Source organism: Marmota marmota, unplaced genomic scaffold (assembly GCF_001458135.2).
Source record: "Marmota marmota marmota unplaced genomic scaffold, marMar, whole genome shotgun sequence".
NCBI lineage: Eukaryota > Metazoa > Chordata > Mammalia > Rodentia > Sciuridae > Marmota > Marmota marmota.
Window position 1 is genome coordinate 13513395 of NW_026000019.1, and position 22948 is coordinate 13536342.

The window sequence follows — 22948 nt, forward strand, 5'->3', positions numbered from 1 at the left end:
TATCTCATTAGTCATGTAGGCTAATTTTAACTCACGGCAGAACCTAGAGGCTGAGAGAGTCTTCTAACTCAAACCACTACTACATTAAATATAACACACTTAGAAAAGGGAAAATCTTTAGTTAGGTGACAATTTCATGTTTAAATATTATAAATTAGATGGCATGCATGATAAATACTCAAATCGTAAAAAAGCTCAGCTCTCACCTGCAAAGTGAAGTGCTAAATCACGGTACAGTTCTCTACTCATGTTTTGAAACTCGGCCTCTTGCCATACTTTCCCATCAGGCGTTCGAATCTTGGTCTCTGAAGGGTTGAAACCTAATATATACCAGTAATACAGAATATTCTCATCAAAGTTCATATCAAAATATATTTTGTTGAGCATACTTTTTTGAATGAGATATGTGACATAAAATTCACTCTTTTAAAATGTACATCTCAGAGGTTTTACTATATTTACAAAGTTATACAACCATCTAATTCCAGAGAATTTCATCACCTTGAAAACAAATCCTGTACCTATTAGCAGTCATTTCCCACATGATCTCTTCCATCTCTGGCAACTACCAATCTACTTTCTATCTTTATGGATTTGCCTATTCTGGACATTTCACATGGAATCATACAACACATTGTCTCCTGAATTAAGGAAGTCACATTTTCAGGAAAGTATATGACATAAGCATTATTTTGGTATTTTGAGGAAGGTGCTAGGCAATTGCTCTACCACTGAGTTACCCAATCCCCAGTCCATAAGCATTATTTATATGAGAATTTCAGCTGGAGGAGCAGAACAGTTGTTAAGGAATAACAAAAGCTTGCAGTAATGAGCCAATCCCAACAGTGAACACAAGCTGATAGTACAATCGTTTGTGAAACCAAACAGAAAAATGTCCCTAATCCATGCCTTTTTGATAGTTGACTGGTACAAAATTCACTTCTTTTAAATAGTGAGGATGCAAGCTTTTGCCTATCAGAGCACATTTACATTTACGTGTGCCTGCTGCATTAGCATATCCTGGCACAGTTTCTCTGTCCTTGGCATCCTTAATTCCTTATGTCTTATTAGCCATATTAGCCATAGTCTTTCTGTGTCAATAACACAAAAATAGTGATGTTTCACCTGTATTACAGACTTGTGCGTCCATCAGATTTTTCCCAGCAATGACCTGGGCAAATTAGTTAATGAATTTCTATGCTACTTCATGGTCAGCAGATGCTTTATTTACCACTACAAATCCTTAAAACTTTAATGTCTTTTCTTAAACGTCTGCAACCAGCCTCTTGAATATTTATAGTTCCTTCAATTTCAGTTCATTAGGATAGATCTTTACTTGTTTCAGGATGGGCATATCATTAAGAGGTCTGTGTTCACGGCGATGTTAACAGATCTATAATTTCAAAATACAATCAAGATATTCATATTTAGCTTGATGTTGTGTTTTCCTATTTTTCCTTAAATTCTGTTCATCACTTTTAGCACAAAACTTCAACTGTTTATTTTTCTGTTTCTTCAGGTCCAGTATGGTGCTCATTCCAACACCACAGTCTACTGTAAGATGTTTCAGGCTCACATTGCTGTCCAGCTTGACTTTCTGAGCTGATAAATCAGAAACACTTCCTCTTCTTTAAATATCTGTTACCCATAAGGTTATCTGCAGGGCTTTTTGACATTTTCAGCAATACCTTTACATCATAGAATAAACAAAAAGTGAGTAGAACTTCTGGGTCTTGGCCCCATGTGGGTCATCAGGAGAACTGCCATTAATACATCCAGCAAACCATATGCCTTTTTATCCTGTGTGGGGGAATCTGAGCATGCATGATAAAGACATTACAGCTCAAGGGCTGGTAGGGTCTTCTCTCCCTTGGAGTCTTTGAATAAACTGTGTGGTACAACTACATTTTGACTGTAACCTATCACATGAGGTCAGGCGTGAAATTTTCCACATATAGACTAGCACTCTCAAAGTTTTAGATTTTGGAGAACTTTGAATTATTTCCAATTCTTTGTCCACTTTTTCCTACTAATTGAATTTAATAAATAAAATAAAAAATTTACTGTAAACTTACTTGTGTCCATGACATTATACCAGCTCTAGGATAAAATAAGAATGATCAAGATAGGCCCTTTACCTTCTTTGGTGTTTATACCAGAAAGATAAAGATATACCAACAAGAAAGGTGGGCTGGGGCTGGGGCTCAGGGGTAAAGCACTTGGGTTCAATCCTCAGCACCACATAAATAAAGAAAATAAAGATATTATGTCCATCTACAACTAATATATATATATATATATATATATATATATATATATACAAGAAAGTATCACATAAGCACTGTTTGTGATCACCACTTCAATCTTTTGAAGCAGAATTACAGAATACTTCTCATGATTTTTACATGATTTATTTAAAAAAACAAAAACAAAAACAAAATGAAAAATCAAAGTGCAGAATGGAATTAGCATGCTAGAATTGTACAAGAAGAGGAAAAAAATATATACACAAACATACAAAAATTATTTGTGTATGCAAACATTTTAAGACAAGTAACAGAAATGTGGTTGAGGCATTAGAGTGACAAAAGCTACTCAAATTAAACTTTTCATTTTTGTATACCATGTCAATGTAAACCAAGTCAATGTATTATGTGTTAAAATTAATGAAATTAAAATGACACATTAGAATACAATATTTTAAGGTGCTTCTAATTTACATTGCCAAAATATTGACACAAACAGTTCTTCACTGTTGGGAAGAAAAAAAAAATCCCTCCATCAGGACATTGGAAACCATATTCTGGTTGTATACAAAGCATATTCACACCAATTCATGTTTCATACATATACTTTGGATAATAATGATCATCACATTCCACCATCATTTATAACCCCATGGCCTCTCCCTTCCCCTCCAACCCCTCTGCCCTATCTAGAGTTCATCTATTCCTCCCATGCTCCCTCTCCAGATCCCACTATGAATCAGCCCCCTTATATTAGAAAAACATTCAGCATTTGGTTTTTTGGGATTGGCTAAGATCACTAAGCATTATCTTCTCTAACTCCATCCATTTATATGCAAATGTCATGATTTTATTCTCTTTTATTTATAATATTCCATTGTGTATATATGCCACAATTTTTATCCATTCATCTATTGAAGGGCATCTAAGTTGGTTCCACAGTTTATTGGAACTATGGAATTGTGTTACTATAAACATTGATGTGTCTGTGTCCCTGTAGCATGCTGGGTTTTTGTTTTTGTTGTTTTTTTTTTTTAATATACATGACAACAGAATGCATTATAATTCTTATAACACATATAGAGCACAATTTTTCATATCTTTGTATTTATAGTATGCTGTTTTTAAGTCCTTTGGGTATAGACCAAAGAGAGGGATTGCTGGGTCAAATGGTGGTTCCAGTCCCAATTTTCCAAGAAGTCTTCATACTGCTTTCCATATTGGTTGCACCAATCTGCAGTCCCACCAGTGGTGGATGAATATGCCTTTTTCCCCACATCCTCAGCAACACTTATTGTTGTTTGTATGCATAATAGCTGCCATTCTGCCATTCTTTTGATTTGCATTTCTCTAATTGCTAGTGATGATGAATATTTTTTTATATATTTGTTGATTGATTGTATATCATCTTCTAGAAGTGTCTGTTCAGGTTCTTGACCCATTTATTGATTGGGTTGTTTTTCTGGTGCTTAGCTTTTTGAGTTCTTTATATAATCTAGAGATTAGTGCTCTACCTGATGTATGAGGGGTAAAGATTTACTCCCAAGATGTAGGCTCTCTATTCACCTCACAGATTGTTTCTGTTGCAGAGGAGAAGCTTTTTAGTTTGAGTCCATCCCATTTATTGATTCTTGATTTTAATTCTTGTGCCAAAGGAGTCTTATTAAGGAAGTTGGGGCCTAATCCCACATAATGGAGGTTAGAGCCTACTTTTTCTTTTTTTTTCTTTTTTTTTTTTTTTTACATTTTTGCAAATTTTTTTTTTTTTTTTTTAAATTTTTTATTGTGGGTTGTAGAGCCTACTTTTTCTTCCATTAGACGCAGGGTCTCTGGTTTTATTCCTAAGTCCTTGATCCATTTTAAGTTGAGTTTTGTGCTTGGTGAGAGATAGGAACTTAATTTCATTTTATTGCATATGGATTTCCAGTTTTTCCAGCACCATTTGTTGAAGAGGCTATCTTTTCTCCAAGGCACATTCTGGCACCTTTGTCTAATATAAGATAATTGTAATTTTGTGGGTTAGTCTCTGCCGACCTCTATTCTGTACCACTGGTCTATCACTCTGTTTTGGTTCCAATACCATGCTGTTTTTGTTACTATTGCTCTGTAGTATAGTTTGAGGTCTAGTATAGTGATGCTACCTGCTTCATTCTTCCTGCTAAGGATTGCTTTAGCTATTCTGGGTCTCTTATTTTTCCAGATGAATTTCACAATTGATTTTTCTATTTCTATGAGGAATGTCATCGGGATTTTGATTGGAATTGCATCAAATCTGTCTAGTGCTTTTGGAAGTATTGTCATTTTGATAATATTAATTCTGCCTATCCAAGAGCAAGGTAGATCTTTCCATTTTCTAAGGTCTTAAAACTTTTTTTAGGATTCTATAATTTTCATTATATGGATCTTTTACCTCTTTCATTGATTTCCAAGTATTTTATTTTTTTGAGGCTATTGTAAATGGGTGCCTGGTTGCACCCGACTAAAACACTCAGGAACTGGGCTAATTGGGCTGTGTGAAATAACCACACAAGAGACAGAAATACCTTTGTCATTGGGAGTGCTGTGACGGCTCTTCTGACCTTAAGGGTATGCAGAAAGAGCGCGAGCGTGCTGACCCCTTTTATGGAGGAGAAGCCATTCAAATGAGGTAAGGGGTCAGGTCTCAGAGGGCTGAGTCTAGCTTCATGATGTCTGCTGTGAGCAGGTTGACTGATATCTAGATAGGCCACACCCAAGGGCAGAGAAGAGGACACACAGAGGGTATTTCCATGGAACATTCTATCCCAAACAGGGCAAGGGGTAATATTACAAAAGAAAAGGTGAGCATAGCTCGACCTAAGGGGATATAGAAAGGTACACCCATGCACAAAGACACAGTCGCTTGCACACTAGAAAACCAGGGCTATCAAGATCACAGCGTTGGGGCTGGGGATGTGGCTCAAGCGGTAGCGCGCTCGCCTGGCATGCGTGCGGCCCGGGTTCGATCCTCAGCACCACATACAAACAAAGATGTTGTGTCCGCCAAATACTAAAAAATAAATAAAAAAAAAAAAAAAAAAAAAATCACAGCGTGACCGCCAGATGCCATACCGGTCAGCAGGGGAGTCAGACACGGTCATGTGCTAGTCAGCTTCCCACAAATGGGGTAGTTTTCCTCATTTCCATTTCTGAGGATTTATCACTGATATACAGAAATGCCTTTGATTTATAGGTGTTGATTTTATAACCTGCTACTTTGCTGAATTCATTTACTAGTTCTAGGAGTTTTCTGGTGGAACTTTTACGGTCTTCCAGGTACAGAATCATATCATCAGCAAATACTGCCAATTTGAGTTCTTCTTTTCTTTTGTGTATCCCTTTAATTTCTTTTGTCTGATTGCTCTGGCCAGTGTTTCAAGAACTATGTTAAATAGAAATGAAAGAGGGGATCCCTGTCTTGTTCCAGTTTTTAGAGAGAATGCCTTCAATTTTTCTCCATTTAGAATGATGTTGGCCTGGGGCTTAGCATAGATAGCCTTTATGATGTTGAGATACTACATTATCCCTAATTTTTCCAGTGTTTTGAACATACGGGGTACTGTATTTTGTCAAATGCTTTTTCTGCATCTACTGAGATTCTTATCTTTAAGTCTATTGATGTGATGAATTACATTTATTGATTTCCATATGTTGAACCAACCTTGCATCCCTGGGATGAATGCACCACTTGACCGTGGTGCATGATCTTTTTGGTGTTTTTGTATTCGATTTGCCAGAATTTTATTGAGAATTTTTGCATCTATGTTCATTAGAGATATTGGTCTGAAGTTTTCTTTTTTTTAATGTGTCTTTGCCTGGTTTTGGAGTCAGGGTGATATTGGCCTCATAGCATAAGTTTGGAAGTGCTGCCTCTTTTTCTATTTCCTGAAATAAATTGAAGAGTATTGGTACTAGATCTTCTTTAAAGATCTAGTAGAACTCGGCTCTGTATCCATCCAGTCCTGGGCTTTTCTTGGTTGGTAGACTTTCGATGGCATCTGCTATTTAATCACTTGAAATTGATCTGTTTAAATTGTGTATATCACTCTGATTTGCTCTTCATTTTCTAGGGCTTTGAGATGTAATGTTAAGTCATTTATTTGTTGATTTTTTCTTCTTGTAAGCAATGAACTCCATGCAATGAACTTTCCTCTTAGAACTGCTTTCATAGAGACCCAGAGGTTTAGATATGCTATATGTGTGTTGTCATTAACCTCTAAAATTTTCTTAATCTCCTCCTTGATGTCTTCTGCAATCCATTGCTCAGTCAGTAGTATATTATTTAGACTGTATATTCTCTCGTTGAAGAATGAAATAATCTATATATGTCAGTTAAGTCTAAGTTATTGATTGTATCATTGAGTTCTATACTTTCTTTGTTTAGCTTTTGTTTGGAAGATCTATCTAGTGATGACAGAGGTGTGTTAAAGTTACCCAAAATCATTGTGTTGTGGTGTGACTCTTGAACTTGAGAAGAATTTGTTGATGAACCTAGATGATCCATTGTTTGGAGCATATATATTCATAATTGTTAAGTCTTGTTGGTGTATGGTTCCCCTGAACAGTATGTAGTATCCTCCTTTATCCTTTCTGATTGACTTTAGTTTGAAGTCTACTTTTGTAGGGCATGGCTGCCCGCTTCCTGGTCTTGGGGCCGCACATGTGGCTGGGATGGCTCCTGGCGATCAGCCAGGAGGCGGTGCTGTGGGTGGTGACAGAAAAGGCAGACCACCTCCAGGATAGGTCCAGGACTCTTCCTCCCTCATGGACAGCTCGTGCCTTCCCTTACGGACTATGGGATGGGTGTACACGCGAACTCATTCCACCCCTCTGACCTTTATCCTGATTGGCTCCTGTGCAGTATATAAGCTGGGTGTACTTCCTCAATAAAGGAGATCCTGCTTCAACTCATCTCCCTGGCGCGTCTGATTGTCCTCCGGGGAAGGAGGGCTAGGTGCGGGCCACCAGTCGACCTTTACCTCTCTTGGCTCGTCCTGGTCGGGGCGTGCTTCCCCTGCTTCTCCCATGGGTCAGGAGGAGATGGTGGGGAGGGGGGCTAAAAACCCATAATTTATTTGATATGAGGATGGAAACCCCTGCTTGCTTCTGCAGTCCATGTGAAGGGTATGATTTTTTCCAACCGTTCACCTTCAGTCTGTGGATGTCTTTTTCTATGAGATGAGTCTCTTGGAGGCAGCATATTGTTGGGTCTTTTTTTTTTTTTTCCTAATCCAATATGCTAGTCTATGTCTTCTGATTGGTGAGCTTAGGCCATTAACATTCAGGGTTATTATTGAGACATGATTTGTATTCCCAGCCATATTTGTTTATTTTTAGTATTTAACCTGACTTGTTCTCCTGTGATTAGATTTTCCTTTAGTGTAATCCCTCCCTCTGCTGATTTTCATCATTGTTTTTCATTTCCTCTTCTTGGAATATCTGTCTGAGGATGTTCTGTAGTGCAGGCTTTCTAGTTGTAAATTCTTTTAACTTTTGTTTATCATGGAAGGTTTTTATTTCATCATCAAATCTAAAGCTTAGTTTTGCTGGATATAAGATTCTTGGTTGGCATCCATCTTCTTTCAGAGCTTGGTATTTGTTGTTTCAAGATCTCCTGGCTTTGAGGGTCTGGGTTGAAAAATCTGCTGAAATACAAATTGGTCTCCCCTGATATGTGACCTGATTCCGCTCTCTTGCGGCTTTTAAGATTCTATCCTTATTCTGTATGCTAGGCATTTTCATTATAATGTGCCTTGGTGTAGACCTATTGTAGTTTTGTACATTTGGTGTCCTGAAAGCTCTTGTACTTTGTTTTCCAATTTGTTCTTCATTCTTGGAAATTTTCTGTTATTATCTCATTGAAGAGATTATGCATTCCTTTGGTTTGAAATTCCATGCCTTCCTCTATTCCAATAACTCTTATATTTGGTCTTTTGATGCTGTCCCATAATTTTTGCATGTTCTGTTCATGGTTTCTAACTGTCTTCACTGTGTGATCAACTTTATTTTCCAGATTGTATACTTTGTCTTCATTATCTGACATTCTTTCTCCCAAGTGATCTAGTCTATTGGTTATACGTTCTATTGAGGTTTTTTTTTTTAATATTTATTTTTTAGTTGTAGATGAACTCAATATCTTTATTTTATTTTTATGTGGATGCTGAGGATCGAACCCGGTACCTCAAGCATGGTGGGTGAGCGCTCTACATCTGAGGCACAACCCCAGCCCTTCTATTGAGTTTTTTATTTGATATATTGTATCCTTCATTTCAAGGATTTCTGGTTTTTGTTTTTTTTTTTTTTTTCAAAGTGTCTCTCTCTCTCTCTCTCATTAATCTTTTTTTACCTGTATTTGCTCTCTTATCTCACTGTTGAAGTATCAATTTTTGCCTGTATTTGCTCATATAGGTCATTCTTTAATTCACAGGTCATTTTAATTATGAAGCTTCTAAATTCCTTGTCTGACATTTCATCAACTTCACTGTCCCTGGATTCTGTTCTTCAATTATTCAATTCTGGTTTGTTTGGGGCACTTTCCTCCCTTGTTATGTGTCTTCCTTTCTTGTAGTGTGGATCTGGGATATTACAGTTTGTTCCCTATATTCTTGTAGTACCCATGCAGATTATCTGAACCTCACCTTAATGTTGGGTTTCCAGACCCTGTTGGTGTACATCAATGAATGCTACTGCATCCTGGATCTGGTACCTGCACAAGCGGGTGCGGGTGGATCTGGGCTGAAAGGCTTGACCTCCTGTAGTAGTCTGCTGATTGAAGGGGCAGTCCTAGGCTACGGAGAGTGTCTGCCCCACAAGGAGAGGGGTGGACTGGGCCTACTGAGAGCCTGGGTCCCACACGAGCTGGTGTGGGTGGTCTGGCCATATTCTTTTTTTTCTAATATTTTTTTAGTTGTCAATGGAGCTTTATTTTAATTATATATCAATGCTGAGAATCGATCCCAGTGCCTCACACATGCTAGACAATCACTTTACCACTGACACACAACCCCAGCCCAGAACCATATTCTATAATGATTTCTTAAATGTCTGTTACATTTCATAAAGTAACTTGCCTAGAGGTTGTATTCATAAAACACTTTCATATGAAAACTTAGCATGTCAAGCATTCAGTAAAAGGAATTTAGAAAAAAACAGCAACAACTTAAAAAATGTTACATTCAAGATTTTCACTTTTGCTCTTTAGGACTTTAAGATCAATCATTAAATAAAACATAAATTCAAATCAGTTATTTTAACTCTGTCTTAGTGGAATAAGTGGTATTTCAGAATTCTGACTAGCAGAATGAATAAACATTAAATATATAATCTATATTTAATGTCAGACCTAACAATGCAAAGATTTGGGATAAGCACTATTTCAGAACTAACAAGAACATTTTGACCCATCATTTGCTATTTTTTCTGCCAACAGTGTGAATGTGGTATACAAATCCTTAAAAGAATATGGAAGAATGTTTTTTAAATATTTATTATTATTATTATTTTTTAGTTGTAGTTGGACATAATACCTTTGTTTTATTTATTTATTTTTAGGTGGTACTGAGGATCTAACCCAGGGCCCTGCACATGCTAGGCTAGAGCTCTACCACTAGAAGAATGTTATTAATAATACATTATGGGCTGGGGTTGTGGCTCAGTGGTAGAGTGCTTGCCTAGCATACATGAGGCACTGAATTCAATCCACAGCACCACATAAAAAATAAAGGTTATTTTGCCCACCTACAAATAAAACCAAATATTAAAATAATAATAAAACATTAGGGACCAATCAGGGACAACAGAACAATTCTTCAGTATTCTAAAGTGAATTTGGTCAGAAGTTTCACAGATTAGCGAGAATTAAATGTGAATTATCCATTTTTAACTCACAATGAGTATCACTACCAAAATATAGTAAGCAACACAAAATAAAACTGATAACCACTAAAATTATACATACTAACACTTGCTCCAGAGGAAAAATTACTAACACTTTAGAACTACCAAAAAAAAAAAAAAAAAAAAAAGACCTGCAAGTTAAAACTTGTCAGAGAAAACAAGGCTTGGTTAAAAAAAAAAAAAATAAATACAAACAACATAAACATAAAATTGACTATAGCAAAAGCTGTCACAGTAGTTAAAGACAAAATAGAATCTTAACAATATTTTGACCTGCCTACATTTATCTACAAAAACTGAACTTGAAAAAAATACCATAAGAGAATAGCTATGATGGTAGAAGTTTTAATGATAAAAGTCTAACATGAACTACACTGATTAAGAAATCAATTTATTGGGCTGAGTCTGTGGCTCAGCGGTAGCGCGCTTTTCTGGAATGCTTGAGGCACTGGGTTCGAACCTCAGCACTACTTATAAATAAATAAATAAATAAATAAATAAATAAATAAATGTCCATTGACAACTAAAAAAAATCAATTATTCATTAAAAACTTCTCATGAATAAAAATAATTTAAGGAACAAAAACATAAAAAAGAAAAACAAAATTCCTTCAAACTACCATATATAAGAATTTTAGTTGACTAAAAAAGAAATTAGCTCTGAAAAGCACTTTCTCAATGAAAATATGTCAATTTTGGCATATATCTAACTTAAATATTTTTCTTAAATATGGAAGATAAGGCCTTTACAAGAAAACTCAAAGGTTAAAATAGCAACAGAGGTGCTGGGGCTGTGGTTCAGTGGTTGAGTGCTCACCTAGCATGCATGAGGCACTGGGTTCGATCCTAAGCACCACATAAATATAAAATAAAGATATTGTGTCTACCTAAAACTAAGAAATAAATATTTTTTAAAAATAGCAAGAGGATCTGCAATTAAAAACTGAAAGTTTTCAGAAGTTTTAAAAGCCAGGAATTAAGTAGAGGTTTGTGCAGTGGGGTAGGTTTAAATACCCTTAAAAGCAAAAGCTCATCAGTTATATGAACATACTTATATTACAGGGATATGGATACAAAGAATACAAAATGAATAAGTTATATGACATGAATAAGTCTAAAGATCTAAAGTAGCAGCATGAAAACTACAGTTAATCATACTGTATTCTATAATGAAAATCTGCTAGAAGAGTAGATTTTAGGTGCTCTTACAACACACACACACACACACACACACACACACACATAAAAGGAACTGTAAGGTGATGGATACATTAATTTCACTGTGTGCATGTATAGCAAAGGTTCTTACTGTAGACCTTATATAAAAAATACCTCAATAAATTTAGCAAAAGGATCAACTTGTACCCAAATATACACTGGAAATTGGCTAATTTTCTTTAAATATTACTTTTGAAACAATTCCTAATACAAAAATAATGGCAGAATAAAAGCAATAAGAGCAACATTCTTTCAATTTTTGGAGAGTGGTACTAGTCCTATTTAGGTTTTTTTCACAATTTATTAAACATTCATATAAGTCTCAATCAATAAGAATCCTGTGAAGGATCTGAGAATCCACTTTTTTATATATAATTTTTTATACCTTTATTTGATTTATTTATTTTTATGTGATGCTGAGGATCGAACCCAGCACCTTGCACATGCTAAGTAAGCAGTCTACCGCTGAGCCACAACCCCAACCCAGGAGTCCGCATTTTTAACATGTATCTTAACATAATTTTTTTACAGTTATTATGGTTTCAAATATAAAGCATCCCCTAAAGGTTCCAGTGTTAATGTAGGAGGTAAAATGATTACACTAAGAGAGATGTGCCCTAAATCAGTGGATTAGGGTTGGAATAATCCACTTGTTGGAATAATCCACTTGTTGGATTAATCTACTTGATGGATTAATAATTTGAAAGGACTAAGTAGTAACTGTAGATATACTGTGGGTATGGCTGGAGGAGGTGGGTCACTTGGAGTGCACCCTTGGGAATTTTATCTTCTCCCTAGCTCCTCCTTCTTTCTCTCTGCTTCCTGGTTGCCATGAGCTAAGTAGCATTCCTCCACCACCCATTTCTGCCATCATGTTGACTCACCTTAGGCTCAGAGCAATGGATTTGGGACTAAGCCTCTGAAACCCTGAGCCAAAATAAACTTTTCTGCATCTAAGTTGCTCTTGTAGATATTTTGGTTACAGGAAAGCAAAACTGATTAACACAACAGGTAATCTGAGGTTCACACCCTATTCTTAAGATAATCATCTCTACTCAAATACATCCTAGGGAAAACAGGGAACAGAGGGCAGGAAGAGAGACAAGGATATGAAGACTGATTACAAACCTTTATATGTCGGAGCAGGGGGTGCTGTTGCCACTTTCCTGACTTTTGCTGTCACTGAGCTATCAACATTAACAACCATTACTGGATGATCAATAGGACCCAGGTTCTGGCCCCGGCCACTTATTTCTTCTGAGTGTTCCCATTGTTTCCTAATCCGTTCCTTGAGTTTTTCCAGTTTAATATCATGTTGTCCCCGCTTTAAAATATCTAACCTTTGGGAACTAGAAGTGCTAGCAGAGGATGGAGAAGAGTCAGTTAGCCGTAACATTTTTGGATCAATATCATGGCCCATGTTATTCACAGAAAGCTTTGAACTGTTCTCATTTCCTTTTGCTCTATTATGCATTTCTTCTTCAATCCTCATAGGAGTTCCCATCTTAATCAAACATTCTGAATTATGCAATGTATCAACTGCTGGTCGATCATTTAAAAACCTTACAACTGTATCACTGATGACAGATGATTGGGAGCTCTCAAAGTCACAGCAATGTATATTCCGTTCTTGATTGTGTAGCATCCGGTTCCCGCTCTCAGCCTTTTCTTCATTAACATCCACACAATATACATGCTTTGACTCCAGATGGCTGGGACTTAAGTTGGAAGATGCACCAAGGATTTCCCTATAATAATAACAAAAAAGCTTTGTGACTTTAGTAAACAACAACAACAAAAAAATACTATAGACTTGAAAATTGATAAGTAGATTTTAAAGGCTTTTGCCACAAAAAATCAATAAGTATATGAGGTATTACGTATGTTAAAAAGCTTGATTTAGCAACTCTAATTGTGTACAATGTGAATATATATAAAAACAACAGGTTGTATGCCATAGGTATAAAAGATTTTTGCTGGTCATTTTTAAAAACCTTTTTTTAAAACTTTAGTAAGTGTTCAAAAACTAGTCAAACAAACTGAAAGAAGAACTCTAAGCTAACACTAGCAGTCAATAAAAAATTAAAGTAAAAAGCTTTGAAACTAAAAGTTAAAAACAGTAAAATAAATATTACTAATACTACGACTCAGTGTTCCTTGCCCCTTATCTCAAGTTAAATGACAAATAATGTGCAGATTTTACAACAAAAAAATATATAAAATGTGTGTGGAGAGATTTCCTTAAGAATTCCAAGAAAACAAGATTACAATCTAACTTTGGGTATTCATTTGTTATCTGTTATCAATATGTATGATTTATTCCTCTGACATCTTAAATATTAGGAACAAAAATTCTCAAAACTAGTATTTCATATTTGTAACTTCTAAATAATGTACCAAATTACCACATCGATTGGGAGCAGAAATAAAGCTATAATTTCCTCCAAATAAATGTGTCTAGTAAAGTTAAACCTCTTACAATAGAGCACTTTTTAGCAGCTTTAAACTATATAAAGTGTATCTAAAAACTCAAGAGTAATCAGGGAAGACTAGGCAGAGCCAAAGTACACAGCACAAAGTTCATATTCTCTGTTCATTAAAACACCAGCAAATCTTCCTTCAGAGACTTTTATTTTACACATCATTGTAATAAGCTTTGTTTTAGGAAAGCAGAATATCAGGGCTGGGGTTGTGGCTCAGCAGGAGAGCGCTCGCCTTGCGCGTACAAGGCCGAGTTCGATCCTCTGCACCACATAATAATAAATAAATAAAGGTATTGTATCCAACTACAACTGAAAAATAAATATTTTTTAAAAATTTTTAAAAAAAGAAAGCAGACTATCAAAAAACATAGTTAATGAAGACAAACAGGACTCAGCACATGAATTATGAAAAAATACCAAACAAACATAAAATAGAATAACAGTAGTCTGGATCCTCAATGTCTAAAAAAGTAACCATTAGCCTCATGGTAACTGAATAAATAATATATGGCGGGTCCAAATTGAGAGGTATTGAAATATAAATTACATATTGGATTAAAAAGACTTGGAAATATAAAACATCTTATTTTTGCATTTAACTACACTGTGGCTTACATTAATATTGGTATTGTATAGCGTAATCCATACCATTTCATGTGAAGGCTTGAAATTCTAAATATAAAAATTCTTACAGGCATGACTATATTACAACATAATATGGTAATTATGTCTATTGTGAATGTACAAACATGTACATTTTTCCTAAGGAGATAGTCTACAGTTTTCATCAGATTCTCAAAGGGACCCACCACCCAAAAATAGGACCTATTTGGAGTGGTTGATTATTGAACAAAATGGGGTTGAGAAATGAGTCCTATAGCTGCCATCAGAGACCAAAACTAACTGCAATTATTTTCACTATCTTGACCAGAATGCAACAATTTATAGCTAAAATTACTTAGGTTTAAAATTAGCGCAGTTAGGAAATAAAATAAAGAATAAAATGATAGGTAACATCTCTGAATCTGAAAAAGAGAAAGAAAATTGACACACAAAAAAGTAATTTCACAGTCTTTCAATCACTCATTAAATATTTACTATGTATAAGGGTGCTCATTATACAATTCTTTCAACTTTCCTATAAATTCGAAATTTTTCATAATAAAATGTTAGGAAAAAATACTTATTGGATATTTAGCACATGCCAGGCATTAAGCTAATGCTTTGAGAATAAGATTTATGCCCTTAAAGACTGCTGTAGCACTAGACATAGTGGAGCATGCCTGAAATCTCAGTAACTTGGGAGGCTAAGGCAGGAGGATCACAAGTTGGAAACCAGCCTGGACAACTTTATTTTGAAACAACCATGTTTCAAAATAAAAAGGACTGAGGATGAAGCTCTGTAGTAAAATGCCCCTGGGTTCAATCCCTAGAACCAAAAACAAACTAGGCAAGTATGAAATAAAAATGCCATGTAAAGTGAAAATGCTGTAACAGAGTAGTTACCTAGTATTATTGGAGCACAGATTAACTTGGCAAGGAAAATGGAGTGGAGAAGGAACAGATCTGGCCATGTATCAAACAGAAGGTAATGAGTTTTAGGAGATAAGTGGAGTCTGCCAAGATGGAGAAGACAGTCTACTTACAGCTACAGTCTGGTATTTTTTTCTTAAAAGATACATAGTTTACACAATTTTAAATACCAAGTATTATTCTTTGTAAGAAGAACATTAGAATATTGTCAATAACTCAGACTCAATTTCAAGTAGTGACTATATTTCTAAGCAAGTTGCTTAATAACTATATGTTAAAAAAAATGTGTATGGTAGAGATTCTTAACTTTGATTATTCTTCAAATTATTCCTTTTTCTAAACCATGAACTATTTACTCATATTAAGTACCTGGCCTTCTCTTTATTTTTATACTATTCTTTATTGCTTCAATACCAGTGATAACTCTCAACTCTGCACCTTTAGCCCTGACTACTCCACATACTTTCTTATCCATATTTTCAAATGTCTACTGAATACCTTCACCAAGGTAATTCACAATTGCATCAAATGTAATGTATTAAAAATTGAACTCATTATCTACTTCTTCTCCCAAGTCATTAAATTTTAAGAACCATCAAGAAACTTCTTGATTTATTGACATTATAAAATACAAAAATGTTTATAAATGAAACAAAGAAATATATGGTCCAGTGTTGTTTGTTACTTATTATTTGCCATACTAAGAGCACATATGCATTTAAATTATTAGTATTCCTCAAATAAATACAAAATTCTATAATTTTAAGAGTTAAATATTCTAAACTATGTTTAAAAAATTCATTCATTCATCTTGAACATCTAAGTTGCAGAAAGGAGTCACAACAAAATAAAACAATAACCAACTTATATTCTCAGTAAGAAAAAAAATTTAAGTAAATTATTACTACTACCAGAAAAAAAGAAAACTTAAGCTATATACAATGCTTAGCATATGTGAATCCAAGGGTTTCATCCCCTGTATCACAATAAAAAAAAAGTAAATAAATAAATAAGAAAACTAAACTACCCACAAAGTCCATTATGTAGAATACTTAATCTGAGATATTAAAAAAAGGGGGGGGCAAACTTCCAGAGACTGAATCATTTATTTCTAAGAGATGAATTTATTCCACTGATGGGGAAAGTATTACTATTTTCTGACCCCCAGAAAGTTACATGGGCTGAGGTTGTGGCTCAGAGGTAGAGCACTCGCCTTCCAAGCGTGAGGCACTGGGTTTGATCCTCAGCACCACATAAAAATAAAATAAAGATATTGTGTCCACCTATAACTAAAAAATAATAATTATTTTTTTTTTTTTAAAAGAAGATACAGTGCTGGAGATGTAGTTCAGTGGCAGAGCAAGTGCCTAGCATGAAAGAAGCCCTGGGTTCAATCCCCAGACCCACAGAAGAAAAAAAGGACACAGTAGTATTTCATAATGTGAAAGATTTTTGTCCTATCTTTTTATGGAGAAAAAAAAAGTCAATAATACTATGGGCTGGGGTTGTGGCTCAGTGGTAGAGTATTTGCCTAGCATGTGTGAGGCACTGGGTTCGATTCTCAGCACCGCATATAAATAAATATAGGTCTATTGACAACTAAAAAAACATTTTAAATAACAATAATAATAATAAAGTATTATAATACTACTTCATGGAGTATTAAAAAAAAACTGACAAAATCAACTATCCTATTATAAACATTATGGGTTAACTCTAGTTTGCTTTCTTTTTTTTTTTTTTCCCAATGCTCACCTGTAGGAAACCAAAGGTTCACGAAATTCCACACGATTATTTTTCTTCACATTACTCTCCAGGGTGGTAGCTCTGAGAGGACTACGAGATTTCTCTTTTCGTGATTTAGCAGACTTGGAAGTTGGAACATTGGCCCAAGAATCATCCAGGTATCTACCGTCTGAAGGAAAAGGAAATCTGTGAGAACATATGACATAAAATAGGACTGCCTATGACTTGGACTACTATATATAAAAAAAAAAATAACTTAGGTATGTGTTATTTCTAACATCTTAGGCTGGGGATATAGCTCAGATGGTAGAGTGCTTGCCTCACCCTGGGTTCAATCCCCAGCACCACCAAAAAAAAAAAAAAAAAAAGGATCTAACATCTCTGATTGGATATTACATAAGGATGTGGAAAACACTTGGGTTAAAATAGTACAGTAACTCAATTTATAAAGACTATTCTGAGCAGACGATGCAAAATAAAAATCTACAGAACTCCTTTCTACAAATGGCTCTCACTCACTTAAAAAGTATTAGATAAAACCCAATAAACTCACAGGTTTAAAAAAAAGCAGGTTAAGTAGAGAGTACCAACTTGTCCACCAATTAAGAAACCACAGAATCAAGTGTATGAAAGGTAACCAAAGAAAACATTTCCATTGTGTCAATTTGTGATAGTATAAAAGATATTTCAGGGCTGGAGTTGTGGCTCAGTGGTAGAGCATTTGCCTAGCATGTGTGAGGCCCTGGGTTCGATTCTCAGCACCACATATAAATAAATGAATAAAATAAAGGTCCATCAACATCTAAAAAAAAAAATTAAAAAAAAAAAAAAAAGATATTTCACTTATAATTTTAAAGCCCAATAAAAAAATACATCTTATTAAGTCAAATTTCACTTTCAAAGTAATGTACATGAAAAAATTTTTAAAAAGATATATGTTAATAACCTCAAAAACTCAGAATGGCATGATTGTGGCTATAAACTAAAAACTATCAAAGGTGATACAATGATGCTAACGTCCCTTATCAATAGATGATGAAAACATCTCCCTTCACTGAAAAATGAGGCTGCTTCAAAACTACTGAGTACCAAAGAAAAACATTAACTGCTAATGAGTTATAGTCTCTGACAAAAAAGAAAAAGAAAAAAACAAGCAAATACATAGAACTATCCAGAAAATATTAAACTGAAACAAAACATAAAAATTTACATTTTATATATTTATGTCTTTGGAAATAACTCATACATACCTTTTCTACTAATTTTTCGGATAGCACTTGCAGAAGATTTCTTGGCATCCATGACAGAATCAAACACAGCTGTACTTGAAGGGGCTACTTCTAATTTGTTTTCAATATGTCTCAGCTAAAGTTTAAACACAATCACAACATATTAAATTAATTTTATAAATAATATAGCTACTCTCAATTTACAGGGTTATTTAAAACTTTATTGCCTAATATCTTTCACCAAATTAGAAAAAACATAGGATGCTTTCGTTTAATATTAGCTTTTTTTATTACTTATTACTTCTATAATTACACTTCGGGTATAATACACCCCAAATCTGAACAAGAATATAAAAAATATTGTTAAAACCATCAAAGAGTTTTTTTTTTAATATTTTAGTTGTAGATGAACATAATAGCTTTATTTATTTATTTTTATGTGATGCTGACGATAGAACCCAGTGCCTCACACATGCTAGGCAAGCACTCTGCCACGGAGCCACAACCCAGCCCTCAAAGAGTTTCTATTCATAATGTTGAACAATTTTTTAATTATTTTTTAAATTTTTTATTTATTTTTTGTGGCACTAAAGATTACCCTGAGCTACATCTCACACTTTGTTTTTAAACTATTTTTAATACCTCTATTTTATTTATTTTTATGTGGTGCCGAGGATCAAACCCAGCACCTTGTCCATGCTAAGCAAGCGCTCTACCGCTGAGCCAAAACCCCAGCCCCTTATTTTTTTAATTTGAGACAGAATCTTACTAAATTGCCCAGCCTGGCCTTGAATGTAAGATCCTTCTGCCTCAGCTTCCTGAACAGCTAGAATAATAGATATACACCACCATGCCCAGTGTAACTGCTTTTTTAAAGCAGTAAATAATCTGATATTATATGTGGCATATCCTTATGAAATGTATGTTGTATATTTTACATGCAAAAGTGAGGAAAGAATGTTTAAAAGGACTGCAATTTAGGACTATTAAAAGAGCTACTAAAACTAAAAAATGCTTAGGAGAAAACATAAGGAAAAAGCTTCAGGACATTGGATTTGGAAATGATTTCTTGGATATGATACCAAAAGCACAGGCAACAACAAAAGAAAAACAAATGACCTGGTCTTCATCAAGATTAAAATCAGTCTGAGGCTGTGGCTCAGTGATAGAGCACTTGCCTAGCATGTATAAGGCACCAGGTTCAATTCTCAGCATTACATATGAATAAGCAAATAAAATAAACATCCATCAACAACTCAAAACAATATTTTTTAAAAAAGATTAAAATCAATAGTGAATCAACAAATAATAGGATAACAGAGCAAAAAATCCATAGAATGGGAGAAAATATATGCAAATCATATATCTCATAAGGGATTGATATCCAGAATACATAATAAAAAAGATGAACAGTCAAACTTTAAAATGAGCAAAACAAACTCAGAAAGTCAAGGGTTATATGTTGTCTCTCTTATATAGAAGCTAGAGAGAAAAAAGAGAGGAAAAGGTGATGGTGGGGATCTCATGAAAATAAGGAGACTAGTGGAATAGAGAAAGAGGACCAAAGAAGAAAGGAGGGGAGAGAAGGGAGAGAAAGGAGAGTTACTAGGGAACAAAATTAACCAAACGATTATTATTATGTTGTACATATGTACAAATATGTAACAATGAACTCTACTATTATGTATAATCACCAAATGCAAATTAAAAATGATTTTGAGGGTCGGAAGCTTTAGCTCAGTGGCAGAGCACTTTCCTAGCATGTGTGAGGCACTGGATTCAATCCTTAGCACAGTATAAAAATAAATAAAATAAAGGCATTCTATCCATCTACAACTACAAAATAATTTTTTTAAAAAATGATACTGAAATTGTTAAAAAAAAAAAGAGCTACAACTTTTTACAGTTGTTTGTCTACAAAATAAGTTTCATAATAAAGACAAAGTTCACAGGATAGACTTCAGATTTTGAGTATACTTTGCAAGATAAGTCAACTTTTGGTATAAATGCCAATGTTCTCAGTGAGCATATTCTCCTGTCTGGTAGAGTATTTCATGCTTATAGGAGATTATATGAAAACAGAAAAAGTTATAATCATTGAAATTCTATCACACAGAAATAAATACTTTATATAATCTTTCCATTTATCCTCTTGCACATTTTTGTACGTACTAAAAAAATTGGAATAATCATTTACATAGTAATATTTCTAAGATTCGGAGCATAGTAATGCATGCCTATGATCCCATTCACTTGTAAAACTGAGACAGGAGGATCACAAGTTCGAGGCCAGCCTAGACAATGTAGGAAAACCCTTTCTACAAATAAAAAGGGCAGGGGATATTTTGTTCAGTGAGTGGTAAAGTGTTTTTGAGTTCAATTCACAGCAGCAAAAAAAAAAAAATTCTGTATTTCTTAACCCTAATATTTCTCTATCAGGGTTTTCTTATTTATGAGTCCCTTATACTTCCTTAAAAATTGTTTCAAAAATACCTAATACTTTGAAAAAGAACTTTCAGCAGTATAGTTTTGAATTAGCTTAGCTCTAAATTAAACTGGTGGATTAAAAACTACTCCCATATTATAAATACATAAAGCTCATGTAAAAAGACAGAATTTTTGCCAAATCCAACCCTGCTTTGGGACCTTTTCCAGATTCATTTTCAAAATCTTGAATCTTTTCCAGATTTCATTTTCATTTCAAAAACAGTTCTTAAGATCATAGGACAGAAAACACCACAAAAATACTCAAACAGTAAAAAAAACAGGTGATTCAAATTTAGATGGTACACAAAACAGAAAAGGGCTATGAAAAGACTATTAAAAGGGGCTGGGGTTGTAGCTCAGTGGTAGAGCACTTGCCTAGCATGCGTGAGGCACTGGATTCGATCCTCAGCACCACATAAAGTAAAATAAAGATATTATGTCCACCTATAACTAAAAAAATATTTTAAAAAAAAAGACTATTAGAGGGACTAGGATTGTGGCTCAGTGATAGAGTGCTTGCATAGCATGGGTGAGGAATTGTTCGATTATCAGCACCCCATATAAATAAGTAAAGGTCCATTGGCAACTAGAAGAAAAAAAATTAAAAAAAAAAAAAAGACTATTAGAAGACTATTTCCCCAGAAAGCAAGTGAAAGAGTAGTGTCTCTCTTTGAAGTCTGGAAGTAAGTATTGCTTGCATATTTAAATTCCTAAAACCCAGACAATATTGAGAACACAAATGGGAACAGATTGTCCACAATCGTTTTTCTTTAACAGTATAGAGAAAACAGCCTATTTCTCTCTCCCTCTCCCGCCCCCTCTCTCTCTTACACACACACACACGCACGCACACACACGCACGCACACACACACACACACACACAGTAACTCACAGTTCATTCATGGATATGCTGGTTCCTTACACTTCCTCCCTGACAATGAGCCTTCTACATAGACATAGCCTTACCACCTTCTCAAATTCACTGTTTAAATCTTCATTTCAACATGTCAAATGAACAACTTGATAAACGGGGAGTAAATAGCATAAGTTTATTTTATATGCCAAGGGCAAGTGTTCCTGATATTTAGTGTCTTATTTATTTTTCTACTATTTAATATGTTCATTTTATAATATATGATATAACTTCTTACCATAACTTTCCTTTCAAAAAAAAAAATGCTACAAAAAACATTTTAATCTATCCAATCACAACAAAAAATTAATTTCAAAACAAATTAAAAAGTGAAGCTAACACTACTTACAGCAGCCTTGGTCTGAGAAAGTGCATCCCACGGTGTGGTTATGTCTACCGGGAAAAAGTAATATTTACTCAATCAGAAGCTCTGAAGTGGTCTGAAACATTAATTTTAAAAAGCTCCAAAATAACACTCAAAAGTTTGAGAACCACTTTGTTAGGCAGAACTATTTCTCAGCAAGTACTTTTTTATACTGAACCAAAATATGCTTTTTCTCCTTAACTAGCATATTTGTAAATGTTAAGCTTTTCCAACATGTAATTAAATAGTTAAATACACACTGATACCATTAGTCCTTAGGACAGCTGGACTGATATTCCACCTATAACAATGTATATAACTAGAGCAGACATCTCCAGAAATAAACAGTATCCTCAATTTACCCCAATGAGTTAAACAAATAGAAAATTTTGCATTGTTTTATATTTCATATTACAATGTAAAAAAAATTAGAAAACTACTCCAACTTCAAGCTACCAATAGAAGTAAAATCTATTTAGTCTTTCAGATAAAAGCCCTTCAAACATTTTAAGGCCACGTATTTCCCACAAGTCATCCTTTCCCAGCATACACATTTTCACTTCCTCTAAATACTTCCCATTTAACTTGATTTCCAGGTCCCTCATGATCCCAATAATCTTCCTCCAGATGTATTCCAGTTGATTTCCCTTAAATATCATGCCTTAAAGTTACCTCTAATGCATTACTTAAAAGGAGTTCAATTTGGAGAGTATTTCTTTTGTTATTATCAGCGCACTGTAACTGTACTAGGAACTGCATTATATCATTTATTGACATTAAGTCAGAATTTTAAAAAAATTGTATAAAACTAATT

General features: G+C 34.5%; 1 protein-coding gene across 19 annotated transcripts in view; it reads right to left on the reverse strand.

Moving 5' to 3' along the window:
• The window catches only part of Cep350 (centrosomal protein 350), a 159848-nt gene that overhangs the window by 115204 nt on the left and 21696 nt on the right, over nt 1-22948 (reverse strand). For 12 of the 19 annotated variants that reach the window (XM_048809912.1, XM_048809914.1, XM_048809930.1 and 9 more), the window contains 5 exons: nt 22120-22166; nt 18391-18505; nt 17150-17309; nt 12507-13126; nt 207-320 (listed from right to left, as the gene is read on the reverse strand). In XM_048809912.1, coding sequence (XP_048665869.1) covers nt 207-320; nt 12507-13126; nt 17150-17309; nt 18391-18505; nt 22120-22166 — 1056 coding nt within the window. The remainder of the gene's footprint in view (nt 1-206; nt 321-12506; nt 13127-17149; nt 17310-18390; nt 18506-22119; nt 22167-22948) is intronic. The other 7 variants (XM_015491743.2, XM_048809921.1, XM_048809924.1 and 4 more) reach the window with 1 other exon arrangement.